The sequence below is a fragment of the Pelodiscus sinensis genome, chromosome 6 (genome assembly GCF_049634645.1).
Source record: "Pelodiscus sinensis isolate JC-2024 chromosome 6, ASM4963464v1, whole genome shotgun sequence".
NCBI classification, from domain to species: Eukaryota; Metazoa; Chordata; order Testudines; family Trionychidae; genus Pelodiscus; species Pelodiscus sinensis.
The window spans coordinates 61747101-61763277 of record NC_134716.1 but is presented as its reverse complement, the minus strand read 5'-3'; the positions used below and the strand labels follow the sequence as shown (position 1 = coordinate 61763277).

At 43.1% G+C, this 16177-nt stretch overlaps 1 protein-coding gene across 4 annotated transcripts in view; it reads left to right on the top strand.

The window, feature by feature from the left end:
* Positions 1 to 16177, top strand: part of CAMK4 (calcium/calmodulin dependent protein kinase IV) — a 276795-nt gene that overhangs the window by 239199 nt on the left and 21419 nt on the right. For all 4 annotated transcript variants that reach the window (XM_006134451.4, XM_025190384.2, XM_025190385.2 and 1 more), the window contains 2 exons: positions 727 to 817; positions 3371 to 3445. In XM_006134451.4, the coding sequence (XP_006134513.1) occupies positions 727 to 817; positions 3371 to 3445 (166 nt within the window). The remainder of the gene's footprint in view (positions 1 to 726; positions 818 to 3370; positions 3446 to 16177) is intronic.

The following is a 16177-nucleotide window of genomic DNA, read 5'->3' as shown; positions in this document are numbered from 1 at the left end:
CACAGTAACACAGTGTACGAGTTGAGTGAAAATACAGGAGTTTGTCATAGTCAGATATTAAGAAGTTGAGTTAAAGAATATGGTACAGCTTATAAAACTACAACTGCCTTGTCTCCACTAGGATTTTACCTTGTGCTAGTTGCCACATGTGACCTAACAGGAGGTAAGGACAAACCTTTTTTGTAATGATGACAAGGTTTAAGAGTTATACTGAGAAGTCATAAATCTAGAGCCTCTTAAATAAAGCAGTCCAACTCTAACTTTTGCACATTATTTTCAAAAGCTGGAGATTTATTTTCTAATGAAGATTTTCTACACACACAAAAGTAAAAAGGTATTTCACTCACTTCTTTTTGCTCTGATACATTTTTGTCATTGTTTTTGTCATCCTTATTTCTTTAAGAAACTCAGTTATTCAACAACATTTACATTGCACTGCCATACGCACACCCACCCACCAGCAGGACAGGTGGAATGTTGTTGTTTCAGGTATTATAATCCTTCAGGTTGCTGCAGAAAGTAGAGTTAATGGACTCCTTGTCTCTTTAATTTTCAGTTTCTTGTTCAAATGACAGGCTACATTCAAGGGTGAGAAGTGAGAAGTTTTGTAAACAATTTTTTGAAACATGGTTAATTAGGTTATCTCTTGTCAATAAACTGTACTTATAGAGGGTTAGGAAAAAGCTTTCATATTATGATTTAGACACTTTGATTTTTCCTTTCTAGTATCTGCATGCAAATGGGATTGTTCACCGTGATTTGAAGCCAGAGAATCTACTCTATGCAACACCAGCGCCAGATGCACCATTAAAAATAGGTGAGCAGTGCTAACTATACACTTTCCATCCTTCCTGTTGTATTGGTATTATTTTGTGTGATTCACATGTATTTCCTCTCTTTGCCCCATCATTTTATTCTATTTTAGCAATGATATCTGATGAATAGGCCCATTCTTTATACAACAGCACAGCTGTGCATTGTGCTTTAAAGATAAATAAAAGGACAGGTTCCTGTTCTTAGGAATTTACAGTCTAAATTAGGAAAATACCTCAAGAGATGATAAACACAGGAAGAATGGGATTTGGGAAGGGTGAAGTTCACAGCAAGCAAGATCATGAGGTCAGATTCTAGCTATATACGCTACTTAATTTTTTTATTAGACCATATATTAAAAATTTGGGTGAAATACAAATGAGAGGGCAAAAGTGGAAGTAAGTAATGAAAACAAGTCAAAAGGAGAGTGTTTTGAGGAGTTTGAAAGAGGAGAGGCAGGTTGTATGGCACAGATTAGAGAAAATATTCCACACATAAGAGGCAGCATGAAAAAAGTAGGAGGAGACCAGACAAGCTACAAGCTGACTTGATTTGACAGAGTTTATGTTACAAACTAGGGATGTTAAATATCAGTTAATTGAATAGTTAACATCATGACATTTTATCGGTTGACTATTCTATAGTCCCCGGGGACAGGACTGGCAGCCACTATATCAGAGACAGCAGCTCCGACATGAGCCAGAACTGAGCTGGGCTGCATGCCCACTCAGGCTCCTAATACACTTTAAATGCAGAGCCACAGAAGGGGTAGGGTCTGGACCCACCATGAACCAGGACTCAGCCAGGCTGCTTGCCAGCCTGCTAAAAAATTTACTGGGAGGAAGGGAAATACATGTAGTCTATAACATTAAACCTATAAGCTTTTGCTTATCGGTTAATTGACTACACTATTACATCCCTGGTACAAACCAGGGAGTAGAGGGCATTCACTGTTGCCCAGCCAGCAGCACTTAGTATTTGCAACTGTAGTAGGAGTCAGTAGAAGGTTTAGGTTCTCAGCACCTTTGAAAATCAGACTCTGACCCTCTGAGATACGAATATTCACCATTTCCATGTAGAAAAGCTACAGTTCGTAAGCCAGTTTCCATTCGATAGTATGATAAAGCAGAAAACAGCAGAGGGCTAATTGATGAGCTGTGTAGATTGTGACATTGCTGATGTGGTAACTGAAAGAGATCTGATTTGTACAGAGTGAAAAGAAAAAATCTCTGAGCCATAGGGTCTTTTTTTCATAAAGAAATTTTTCCTCCTGTGCTTTACATTACATCTCAGGGTGTTGAGACATTAAAATGTTTGTTTTGCTACAGACTATACATCCATTAATTTCTGGTTTACAGAATACTTTATTTAAAATAAGATTTGATTTATAACGAATAATGCTGCTGTTCAGCCAATTTTTGTTTATTAAAATAAAGAAAAGCATAACTGAAACTTATCCTCAAAGGTTCATTTGTTTAACTGTCTATGGTGCAGTTGCATGTAATTGTAGCTGGAGTAGGCATACAAATGCTAGCTTTAAACTAGCTAGCATAATTACAAATGGCAGTAAAAACACAGTGTGGCTTAGGCTTCCATCACACCAGCAACACAAATGTGTACTCAGAGTCCTAGGCAGGCTTGTACAGCTCATTATATCTACTAAAGCTGCATTTTCAAATGGTGTCTTCTTGTTTGAACAAGACCCTAAGATAATTCATTTAGCACTTGCTTAAATGCTTTTCTGGATTGTAGCTGGAAGACTCGGTTCCTTGTAGGATCAAACCCCATGTTAGTCCCCACTTAGTTGATAAGATCTGAAAAAGTCAAAAAGTCCAAAGTGGAAGCATATCAGCCCAGTGTAGCCAGTGTCAGTGCTAGAAAAAACACTGCCGTGGACAGTGTTTTTTGGAGTGACACCAGAAAAAAGTTATTGCCCTTCTGTTTTACAGGAAAATTAGATAATCAGAATTTCTGACCAGCCAGTAGTGGGTGATAAACTGAAAGACACACAGTTCTCTAACAATACAAAACCATCCATTTGGAAAATCATATATCTTCCAAAGCACACAATGGCCTGGCGGGCCTGTTTTCATGAAAATTCTCTATTAAACTGATAGTGTTCTGTTTTATAAAAATACACTTGCTCTAGTTTTTAAATGTCTTCTCTTTTGTATTTATTCTCCTCCCATTTCATGCTGTGTTCAGAAGTTGTAAATAAATCATTGATTCCGCATCTGATTCTTCCTTGCTGGCTGCTGTTTGTTCCATCATCTTTGGGGGCAGGTAGCACAAGTTGTAGATTAAAAATATTTTGATGATTTTAGAGCAAGAGGATTTAATCCATCGACACAAATTTCCTATCTGTATAATTTTGTTTCCATGCAATTGTCCTGGAGTATTTTTTTCTTTTAACCTTTTCCTTAATATAATAGCGATTTTCATTAAATGAAGCATTCTCAAAAAGTGAAGTACTTCCCCCTGCTGAGTATGTACTGTCTTTACACAGTTATAAGCAGACAATAAAACTTCTGTTTTATGTTTCTACAAATCTTGACAGCTGATTTTGGGCTTTCCAAGATTGTGGAAGATCAAGTGACCATGAAGACTGTTTGTGGAACTCCAGGATACTGTGGTATGTTCCTTTATTTCTTACAATATATTGGATTTAGACTTTGATTTGGAGACTATTTACATTTTCCTGTTTCTATGCTTGGCAAATGCAAGTTTCTTTAAGATTGACAAGGCCCCTGAACAGCTTAAATCAAAAACTATAATTCCAAGAGTGGCATCAGTGTTAACTTTTCAGAAACATAGGTACTCTATAGTTTCAAGCCAACATTCCAGTGCATTTTCTAATATAATTTCATAATTTACATGATAGTACTCTGATGTTGAATACAAATATCGTATACAATAATATTCCAATTATACAAATATAATAAAAATCCATGCCAAATTATTGAGATACTGGATTTATTGGAGTGTAAGTTATAATCACAACTTCATTAGTATAAGTTCATTGGGCCCTTCATAATTCCTATTATGGATAGTCCAAAATTAAGTGTAATAGAAACTAACTTAAGGTGACTTTTTTTTGTTTTAAAATAAAAACCAAATTATCTCTTAGGCCATGTCCAGACTCAGGGGTTTTTTCGGGAAAAGTAGCCTTTTCCCGAAAAAACTTCCCCTGCGTCCAGACTCAAGCCGCGTTCTTTCGAAATTATTTCGAAAGAACGCGGCTTTTCTTTTGATGGCGGTAAACCTCAATTTACGAGGAAGAACGCCTTCTTTCGAAAGTTCCTCTTTCGAAAGAAGGCGTTCTTCAATGTAAAGAGGCCGTCTTCGAAAGAGAGCATCCAGACTCGCTGGGTGCTCTCTTTCGAAAAAGCGGATTTCTCTTTCGAAAGATCCGCCTGCAGTCTAGACGCGATCTTTCGAAAGAGGCTCTTTCGAAAGATGCTTTCGAAAGAGCCTCTTTCGAAAGAAGCCTGCAGTCTAGACATAGCCTTAGTATTACCACTTGAGAAAGGGGGATAGCTTAAGTTCCCAAGAAAGCAAAGCATTTATGCACATGCATAACTTTATCACATGCTACAGTCTTGACCAGTAACTGAGTCCTAAAAATTAATAAGTGCCAGGACAAACTTCCAATACTGTAAATGATGATACCGAAAGTAGCAAAACACCAAAGAAAAATACCGGACTGGAGTCCCTGAGCATTCTGGCATGACTTGAGACTTGGTCCTGACTGAAAGAGGTGCTTATGTGTGGTGCAAAATTGAGACTCATATGATTGATAACTATGGGAGTGATAATAGGGAGCTTCCTATGGTGACTGTGAGATCACCAGCCTGGGAAAAATAAACAGCCACACCCAGTTCAATTCGTAGCCTTTTTCTCAGGACTCTTGTTTTATTCTTTAACACAACAAAGTGAAAATGGAGCAATTTAGAAACAACAACGCTTCTGTTTTCAACTGAGATCTGTGATTGTGGGGCCTTCTGACCTGGAACAGCTTAATAGACTGGACTTTCCCCAGCCTAGGCAAGGCTAACCAGCCCTCTCAGAATCTTCTACTACAGCCAGGGGAGAGTTCACCCCTGGTCATTCTCCTGGTCCCAGTATCCTCATGGAGCTCGGGCTCTTTTTTATACCCCCTGGCTGGGACTTATCAGACCAATCCATAGATGCTGTTCAGCAGGGCCAGGAGACTCCCAGCACCTGCCTGCTGAGTTTCTCTCTAGGAAAGGGTCTGCTGCCGCCAAATCATGGTGGCCTTAAGGGGGCAGAGTGCCTGGAACAGGTGGATTTGGCAACTGAAAAGATTGAGGTGGAAATACTTATCACTTTGAGGGATGTAGAAGGGTTGGGGTCGAGGTCTTTTCAAAATTCGTTTTTAACCAAAACAAAAAAAGAAGGAAATAATGTGGTTGTTTCAGATCTACCATTTTGGTTGGTCTCGGTTAATAGCAAACCTTGCTAGGGTAGATACTATTAGCACACTATCGATATCTTAATGTAGATAAAGAGAAATGTGTGTCCCCTTTGTATGCCATTTAAAAATGCATTTAGAATGTACAGGGGAGATGACAGCCATACCTGGCCTGCGTGCAAGGTCGCCTGAAGGGGCGGGGTCTTGGGCGGAAGGGGCAGGGTTGGAGAGCCAGCTCTCTGTGCTTCCCAGAGCATACCTCGCTGCCCTCCCCCAGCCTTCAGAGCCACCCAGAGCACACTGCCCAGTGCTCCAGCAGCAATAAAGGGCGTGGGGCTCCAGGTGCCACCTCTGCCACAGCAGCAGTGGCAGCAGCTGGGATCCCTGAGCCCTTTTGAATCACCAGGCCCCAGGGTAGTTGCCCTCTTTGCTGTTCCTATCGGTGGGCCTAAGAATGAAAGCTCTCTGTGGCACCGGCCATATTTTCTCATCTTTGTATGGTATCTACCACAGTGTGGCCCTGATTTTACTCCGGATTTTTGGGCAATACAAATAATGATTACAAAGCCTGCGCAAAATCCCAGACATAAAAGTTCTGTCTTCTTGTCATTTTAATGACAGAACCCCATTCAGCAATTGAGGGTGTGTCTACACCGCAGTTAGGAGCTTGCCTACCACCCTTGGTGGACAGACTCGCACTAGCTCAGCTCAGGCTAGTGTGTTAAATATAGGGTGGATGTTGCAGGACCAACAGAGGCTTATCTAGCCACCTGAGCTCAAACCCACCTGACACTCTGGGCCCAAGCTCTGTTGGCTAGCCTGAGCTTCCATCTGTGAAGCAATGGCCTTGCTACCATTTTGAGCACACTAGCTTGAGTCGAGATAGTGCAAGCCTATGTGAGTAGCCTGAGAGGCATGCCACACACGATTTTTTTCTGGCAGTTGTGTCCTTGATTTGTATACAGAAATACTGCAGTTATGCATGCAGATTGGGTGCTTGCATACATAATACATTATCGAAATATTCTTTATCCTGTTTGTCTGCTATTTTGACCTGCATTCCTTCCCCATTGTTAATATCAAATTGTGTTGAGTATCTTGTACCGTTATAGTTAGTGAAGACTGAAGCAAAATAGTCATTCAACACCTCACACTTCTTGATACCTTCTGTTATTAGCTCATTTCCCCCCCACTATGTAGAGGACCTGCAGTTTCCTTCCTCATTTTCTTGCTCCTATAAAACCTCTCCTTATTGCAATTTCTCTCCCTTGCCAGATGTAACTCTTTTGTGCCTAATGATGGCTCCCAGGAAAGGTTGTAATGTGTGGATACTGTCAGGTGGTAGTGGTCTGTAACATACAAGTCAGACAATGATCTGGTGGTCCCTTCTGCCTTTAATCTCTGACTCCATATCAGGATTTGGTATAAAAGATGTAACTGCAGTTTTGAGTGTGTCTACGTAGCATTTTGGAGTAAGCAGGAGTGAGTCTCTCAGCTTAGGATGTCCGGTACAAGCTAGTAGTCCTCACACTAGCACACTTAAAAACAAAGTCTAGACGACATTTGGATGTTGCAGCTAAGACTCTGAAGCCTAGGGAAGGGGATGCCTGAACTGCAACTTCAAAGTGCTGTCCATACAGCTGTTTTTAGAGCACTAACATGAGGCCTGCTAGCCCAAGTCTGTTGACCAAGGGTCACCCCAAAATGTTACATAGATATAGTCTTTGGTGCTCCTGATTAGACAAGAAGCAGGGGATAACTTCTGGATGTATTCAAACTCTTTTAAGTGATTATTTTTAGTTTTGAAATCTATATATACGTGAAACAGGGCTAATGTAAATGTTGACTGAAGAGAATAAATATATAAGGGGGATATGAAAAAGGAAAGGGAGAGAAGGAGCAGATAGTTAAAGTTTTGCAGGCTGTGCTTTCTTATGCGTGTTACCATAGAAACAAAAGGAAATGGGAAGACATTGATGAAGGTGGCAAGATTATTTAGTTAGCTTGTAACCTAACTGATAATAGGCTGCAAGTAATACTTACATTTGTTTCTGCAGCATCTTTATCAGGCAAACAAAGAAACTAAACATCCCTTGGAATTGAACCTATGCCTAGTGTCTTTAGTCTCATAAAATTGTACTATGGGTATTGTTTATCAGTCAGTCTCCATGCTCATGTCTATCATTGCTATTAAACTGCAAATGTTGTAAAGCTGTATGTAAGGGGACTGTTACCCCTTACTAAAACTCTGTGGGAGTTTTTTGGTTTGCCAGCTCCCAGTTTCAGAAGGGGAAGGGTTCATGAGACTGACAGACCCCAGAGACAATGGAAAGCAGCCAACACTCCAGCTCAGCCTGATTGACAGGTTGGAGAGGCCAGTGAGGAAGGGGAGAGGCCAGGCCCTGTCCTCCCTGTGAGCTGGGATTGTTCTGGCTCTCTCTGAGCAAACAGAGCTGAGAGACAGCCCAAGGAGTGCAAGCTGTGTGCAGAAGAAGTCCTGCAAATACAGGGAGCTGAGAGACAGCCCAAGCAGTGCAAGCTGTGTTCTGAGGGGCAGTTTTTGCAGCAGCTGAGCCAAACATACACAGCTCAAGGAGCGCAGACCCTGTGTTGAGCAGCAGACTGGCAGTGCTCAGAGAGCCAAAAGGAACAGAAGCAACGCAAGAAGCTAGAGACTGGCCAAGCAGCTCAGCCTGCAGCTGGATGTGGTGAGCAGCTGGGAACTGCAAAGTGTGGGGAGAGGCTCTGGACTGGGAGAGGGGTCTGGCCACTTAGAGCTTGAGGCTGTGTGGTCATTGTCAGAGCAAGCATGTCCAGCCTGCAGCTCCCCCCCCCCCCCCCCCCCCCCAGCACATCCAAGGTCTCTAAGGGGCCTTTAAGGAAGAGACTGTGGACTGTCCTTACACTCTGCAGGCTGCTGTTTTGATGTCCCTGTGCTACAGAGCAGGGCTGTGTGTTCTCATTTAACCATTCTCATTTTTTCTTATTCTTTTCTCTTTAATCAGTTGATGTTTAATAAATTGTATTTGCTTTGAACCTTATGAAGTGATCACTGGGCCAAGAAGGCCTGCAGTGTAAAGAGAGCACCTCGGAGTGGGGACACCCTAACTCCTGCCCCTAGTGACTACAAGGTCGGGGATTAAGCCCCAGGAAACCTGGGCCCAGCCTTGTTGGGGTTTCGAGGGCTCTGCTACTCAGGGGAGTGGAATGGGAACCCTCAGGATCAGGGAGGCTGTGGGGTAAAGGAAGTGGGAGCGGGGACTCAGATCCTTTTGCTGGTCCATTTCACCGGGGTCGTATAGAAGCCCGGAAAGTTCCCCACAATAGCGGGACCATTCCCCCGCTTACATGTTGTTATTGCTCAGTGTCAGAAGCCATTTGTTATGCCTATGTTTTTGTAACTGTAAAAGAGTGTGTGAAGGAGAGGAAGCAAATACATAATGCAGCCCCGAAAACGGTGACGATTCAGCTGTTTGTACTGCATACATGTGCAGAGGGAAGGAGACAGCAAGGAGATTTGTGTGGCAGTGATTAGGAAGAGGAGAATGGGTGGATGTAATGTGTGTCATTAAGGGTGTGACTACACTACATCCGAAGCTCAAAATAAGCTACACAATTTGAGCTATGCAAGTTGCATCGCTTATTTCAAGTTAATTTCAAAGTAGCTTATTTCGAAATTTGGCGCTGTCTACACAGCACTTATATTGAAATAACCTACTGTTCTGAAACATCCCTTACTCCTCGTGGAATGAGGTTTACAAGGACGGCGGAATAACGAGCCCGGCGGAAATAACAGGCACACTCAAAAGACACGGAATAGCTATTTTGGGATACCTCTGGTGAAGTGTAGACATAGCCTAAGGGTCCTTGGTGTGTTTATTGCCTCTGAGATATTGAGTGGCCTTAGCTTCATACAGATTCAATGCTGGTCCTTGCTATTTTTCATTTTGGATGGAACATTAAACATATATAGAACTCTGAGTCAACAGGAGATGAAAGGGGGTTCTCAATCTGTTTAGAATCCCCTTCTAATTGTTTCTGCAAAGTGAATTTCTGACAACAGCAGTTCAATAGAATTTGACATTTGTGGCACTTCACATCTTCAGAATGCTGTACGAACCTTAACTCCCCCTCACAACATGCCTGTAGGACAGTGGTCTCCAACCTTTTTAAGCATGAGATCACTTTTTGAATTTAAGTGCAGTCAAAGATCTGCCTCTCACCCCAATACCCTTTCCCCGCCTCCAGTGTGCCCCTTTCTCTGAGGCCCCACTCCTGCTCACTCCATCCTCCCTCCCTCCCCCACTTTCACCAGGCTGGGGCTGTGGGTTGGGGTGCAGACTCTGGTCTTGGATTAAGGGATCTGGAGTGTGAGAGGCACTCTGAGCTGAGCTTGGGGTGTTGGGGTATTCTAGGTGCAGGCTCTGGGAAGGTGTTGGGATGCAGGGGTGCTCAGAGCTAGGGCAGGGACTTGGGGTGCTGGAGGAGGTTCATGACTGGGGTAGGGTTTCAGGATATGGGCTCCGGATGGGCCCTGCTGACCTCAGGCGGCTCCTAGGTGGTGGTGCAGTGGGGCTAAGTTAGGCTCACCCCTGCCCTGGCCCTGCATCACTCCCAAAAGCAGCCAGCAAACTCCCTCCATCCCAAGCCCTATTGTGTCCCCTCTCTGCTCTGTGGAGATGGGATACATGGGGGGGGCACCCTGTTATCAGCACCCTCCTCTCCCTCCCCTGCCCAGCAAGCAGGAGGCTCCTGAGGGGACAGCTCCAAGCAGAGGGCGGGAGCTGCGCAGCAGTGCGGGGAGAGGCAGCTGAAGTGCTGGCACTAGGCAGCCTCCTGGCCAAACCTGTCAGGATCACCCGTCAGAGGCTCCAAGATCTACCAGTAGATCCCGATCTACTGGTTGGTAACCACTGCTGTAGGATAAGGAAATATTATTCCCATTTTACTGTTCTAGGCATGTAGTGATGACCATCATTTTGGTGCACTATGTGAGATGAACCAGGGGTGTTGTTTCTGTTCCTGGATGACAGACAACGAAGCAAAGAGAGGTTATGTAATGTACACAAGACTACAGAGGAAATCGGTTGCAGTACCAGGATTAAACCTCGAGCACTGTATTGCTAATCCCTGGCTCTGTACTGTATACTGCAATTGCTCCAACAGGCTAGCAGAGCTTCAGAAACAATAACCTTTCTTTTTGCCATTATCCTGTCATTAGGATTGGGTCATCACACAAGCGTCCTCCATCTTTGTCTGTCCAAGGCAGCACTAAGATTGACCTGCTTACCACGTTCTTTGATGCAATTCATTCATCACTTTGATAGCTTTCTTCAGAGTCTCTTACTATCCTCTCCTGCCATGCTATGATCATCAGATCCTCTTCATTCATTCTCTGCACATGCCTGAACCAGTGACATTGTGCTTCCTGGTTTTTGTCAGCCACAGCATGGATTTTGACTTCCATCCTAATATTTCCATTTTGAAATCTTTTAGCACAAACAGCAGCAGAGTTAGGGCTGACTTCTGCTGCAGTCTAACATTTACTTCAAAAGGACTTGTCCCAAAATGTGTTTGGATCACTGTTTTCTATATGTAGGGCACTCATAGTTACTAAATCCTCAGACGCTCCACATTTCTTCAGCACTGATGTGAGCATCCTTCTGTTCATTTTATCGTATGCTTTTTCTAGGCCTGTAAAGGCCTAGGAGCTCTGCTGTTGGTACTCTAGCCACTTCTTTATCCCTTGCTGAATTACAAACATGGTATTGATGTTTTTCATCCTGTCTTAATCTCACTTTTCTCTTGTTTGAGTAAAGGTTCCTCCACTCTCCTACTCCCAGTTTCTAGGATGCATTCCAGTATCTTCATGCAACAATAGTTTTATCCCTCAATAGTTTTCACATTCATGGATGCTTCTTTTCTTATGTATTAGTGCCAGGATAGACTTGTACCAGTCTTTGGGAATTCTCTCGTCTTGCCATATGGCTACAGCCACTCTGCTCATGCATTGTATTTCTCTGTTACCAAAGGTCTGTCATCACATCATCAGGTGCTGAGGCCTTACTATTCTTCATTTCCTGGACTGTGTTTTTCACCTCGTTCTCAGGCACCACATTGGATCACATGTTGTCAACTCCAGCCTAAAGAGGTTTGACTCATTTAAGAGATTCAAAGTATCATTTCCACCTCTCCCTTTTTTTGTTCGGATGTTCTATTAGCAGTCTCCCCAATCTTCATTTACACATGATGTGTAATCCTTCCCACCTTTGCAGTTCATTTTTGTAGTGCTGTAGGTATTTTTGCTAGCCAGCCCTGGGTCACTTATAAGCTCTGCATAGTGATCGAGGGCACTTTATTTGTCCTTTTTCACTGCCTGCTTAGCAGCTTCTTCATATTTGTTTTTATTTACAGTCAATGGATTCTTTTTTTGGGGGGGGGAGGGTGCTCCATTTTTTGTTTGCAAGCAGAGATCCAAAAAAAGATACACACTTTGCCGGTCCATTGCTATGTCTCTTGCCATTGGTTTTCCCCATCTATATAGTCTGTGAACCCCTCTGACTTCCATTTCTCTTGAGGTGATTCTTTTAGTCAGATGATGGCAAATCAGTTTCTGGACCCATATCCTGTACTCTTTGCACAAACATCTCTGCTGTACTTCTCTTAACTTTCTGTATTTTAATCTTTCTTTTGGAGAAGCTCCCTCCTTGTCCAACACACTACCACAATCACTGCCACAGGAGGCTTATGTTGCAGTGACACTAGGTATCAATTTGCAGCCCATTGCTTGATTCCATTGAGATTTCCTTATCAACAGAATATGTTTTTTGTTTCTGCCACTGATGGAACCAGTCATAACCAGCTAACACACTATTTTTTGGAATCAAGTATTGGCCATCATCCATCATTTGCCCATACAGTAGCATTTTCCTTTCCTCATTCATAGTGCCTAGGCTGCATTTTCCTAAATACACGTCATACCCTCTTTTGTTTCTGCCTAACTGTGCTTTCACCTCACCAAGTACCACAAGTAGCTATGTGTGGGCCACTGTATCCACTAGCACCTGCAAGTCTTATAGGAAGTCTCTGCCTTTTCATCATGTCCAGGCTGAGATGCCTACAGTGATATCAGAAACATGACATGCTTCTTCATTTTTAACAGCCATCAGTCTGTCACTTTCTCTAATAACTGCACACACAGTCTGCCTCAGCTCTCCTCTCCCTGCTACCAACATTTCACAATGCCCCATTTTGTCACCTGCATAGGAGAATTTATAATCTAAGGCCAACCCCTTCACTGCATTCCTGACCCACCACATTGAAACCACCTCTCCTTACTATTTCCTCAATGACTTCCATACAATTACATGTCAAACTGAAACCGGTGTTGCCACTTTTGAAATAAGACTTCTGTGGCTGTGCAGGTCATTGCTTTGTTTCTGATCCTTTGCTCTGACCATTCGTCCCTCTGACCCTCTACTAGGTAGGTCAGGAGATGGCTGCCAAAATCTTGTTGGCCTAACGCTGCCAGGCTTGAAGTGGGTGACCTAAGGCTGAAAGATCATTAGCTGTAGTCCCAGGCAGGAGTCATACTGGCCACTCTCACCCCCTCCTTATACCCAGCACCAATTACAGCCCTTTAGTGACCCCCCCCCACACACACACACACAAACTGCTTACACCAACACAGTCACCTTATGCCAATAAGAAATATGGTGTATCAGTAGCCATCCCTGATGTATAGACAGTGAGAGGGAATTTCCCCAGTTAGACTTAAGTACATACCCAATCTCTTCCTACCTTGTTGCCATAGACCATCACTGGGCAGTACTGGTGCTACCACTGCCCCACACCAGGCTTCATTTAACAAATGGATGGGGGCTTGAGATCAGAGACTTCATTCTTCTAGGTAAGCTGCCTTGAGCTATCTGCTTATTTTCAAGACCCCAAGTGCCTGTTTTTCACAGACCCCACCTTTAAAAGAAAACCTCTCCACCACATCAAGGTAAGCGATGAAGAGTTTGGTTGTCAGTGGCCATCCTGAATATTGGCCTTTTACGAACATGTTTTCGATGTTGGGAGCTCTTCCCAATTCCACCCCAGCTGTAACAGCTCTTCTGAGGAAATGTAAGAGTAATCCATGATAGTCACAATATAGCTAGAAAAGTTGGAGGTTACTGAGACTTCTATGGAATATCCTGAAGTGCCATAGAGCCTCAGAGAGAGGGAGGAAAACAGTGCATCTTTCTGAGGCTGGGACAAGACAAGTTAGATCAGATGTGCACTAGCAGTGCTAAAGTAGTAATGCTAATCCAGTATAGCAAAACAGAAAAGTACCCTTAGTGATGCAGCTAATACCAGCACAACTATACCTTCACCACTATAGCTGATTTCAGCCCCACTGAACGAACAAACTACCCTGGCAGACATGTAATTTTTTTGGAAGATCTGGCGAAGGATTAAGTTACAGAGAAACAAAGCCACACAATTTGTGAATAAGGGTAGCCACTTCGTGGCTTAACATGCTTTAATAGTTATACAAGATTTGTGTATGTGTATGTGTATGCTCTTCTCCTCTCCCAGCACAGAAGTAAGAGCCAAGAGTTTTTTGCTATTCAGGATGTCTTAGTGATTCAGCCTCCATACTTTAATTAATATAGCTTTGCAGAAAGTCTTACTGCTCACAAAAAAATACAGGACTATGTAGCACTTTAAAGACTAACAAGATGGTTTATTAGATGATGAGCTTTCGTGGGCCAGATCCACTTCCTCAGATCAAATAGTGGAAGAAAATAGTCACAGCCATATATATCAAAGGATACAATTTAAAAAAATGAACACATATGAAAAGGACAAATCACATTTCAGAACAGAAGGGGGGTGCGGGGGGGGAAGGAAGGTGAATGCCTGTGAGTTAATGATATTAGAGGTGGGGAAGGGTAGATGTCTGTGAGTTAATAGTATTAGAGGTGATAATTGGGGAAGCTATCTTTGTAATGGGTAAGATAGCTGGGGTCTTTGTTCAGCCCCCCACGGAGAGTGTTGAATTTTAGCATGAATGCCAGTTCAGAGGATTCCCTTTCAAGTGCAGATTTGAATGTCTTCTGAAGTAGGATGCAGGTGAGTAGGTCATTGAGACAGTGTCCTTTCTGGTTGAAATGGCAAGCAACTGTTTTTTCTTTGTGATCCTGTCTAATATCTGTTTTGTGGGCAGTGATTCTTTGGCTTACTGCTCACATGCATGTTGTTTGCAGGAAGATACTGGTTTGCCTCCACGGGAGAATCAAAATGACAGTTTACATAAACATTGTACAAACTATAAAGAATGACTTTTAGCTTTCATAAATATAACATATGAAGTCTGTGTGCTGGCTGTTCTCTAATGTTTGTACAGCAGGCAAATGGTATTTTTTAAAAGTGCATTATCATAGCACTATCAATTACATTCAGTCAAGTTCAGAGGGTCTTCACAAACACTTCTATGCCTCCTAACCCCGGTTGTCAGTGTAGCAGTAAAGCTGGAGGGAACCTATCCCCTTTATCCCATGGGGTGGGAGAAGGAGGGATGAATAAGGGACTGTGAGAATGAACCAAGAGAGATTTCACTATTTGCTTTTTTCCAATCCATTGACTGGGAGTTCCTTTGTAGGAAAGACAATTCCAACTATTCCAACCCATAGGCCTCACGAAGGACTGTAGTGTAGTGCATATTCTGAAGAGGGCAATTTAAAGATCAGTATGGCCTAAAGATGTGGGAAAAGATGAATGAGTCTCATGTCATGTATTGTGTCCCTCTCCTTCACAGTGAGGTTTGACTCCCCCTACTGATATTTGGCTACTTTGCCCCAGGAAGATACGGCTGGTTGGCAGCTGGCAGTGGTATCAGCACACTCCTATGGCCATACCACACACCCTTTACAAGAGACTTTCAGTATACTGTCCAGGCACTTCCTTCAGTGGCCAACTGCAGTCCATTACTCCAGGGCCATCTCCCACATAGCTCCAGCACCATCTTTGCTCTTGTGTCTGCTTCATTCTGCAAAACCAACAGCCACCACCAGCTGTCCTTGCTCCCTTGGCCCCTGCTTTGTCCAGGATGCTGGCTGACAGAGACACAACTCCTTTCTCCTATGGCTCCTGACAGAGAACTAACTGCCTTCCTCTGCCCTGCAGCAACTTTTCTATATTGGCCTTCTTGACCCTGATTGGCTGCTTCCATCAGCCGTTCTCTAATTGGCTGCCTCTGGTGCAGCCTCACTAAGGCTGCTTTTAACCCTTTTTCTGCCAGTGCGGGGCAGCCATCCCATCATACATGGGTTGAGTTTCTCTAGTGAAGAATGGCTTCTCTGCCCTTTCAGAATTGTGAGTGTCCCTAGAGACTTCCTCTCCCTTATATCCTTTTATGGCCATTATAATTGCCTAGTAAGCTATTGCTGTCTGTTGCCAGGGTTGAACCTCTTAAGTTGGGCAAAAGGACTTTCTCAAAGAAACTTTCTAGATTCCTGCAGCCTTCCACGCCCACAGTCTTTTGTGAGTAGCCCCCTGTTCTTCTCATGGGAGATTAAACATGAGAAAATCTAGAGCAAATAGATTTGGACAGGGAGAGACATGAATAGGTTCAGAAATAGAACATGTAATGGAGAGTGGTTTTCAGCCTTAATTATAGAGTCAACTTGACTTTAGAATTACTGGCACCATTAAAAAATACAAAATGTCACTTAGTAAAACTCAAGCTACAGTAAATCTGTAGCTGCCTATTATTGCTTCCATGGATCTGGTTCCTTCTCTAAAATCAGATTGGAGATCAAAGTTAATTTGCCCTCTTGACTTTTACAAGTTTGGGGTTCATTCCATCTGTCCTTACTCAGGAAACCAAGCCTGTTGCTCTTTACTCAAGAGAATGGGAATTTTCACCTAAGTAAAGGCTTTCAA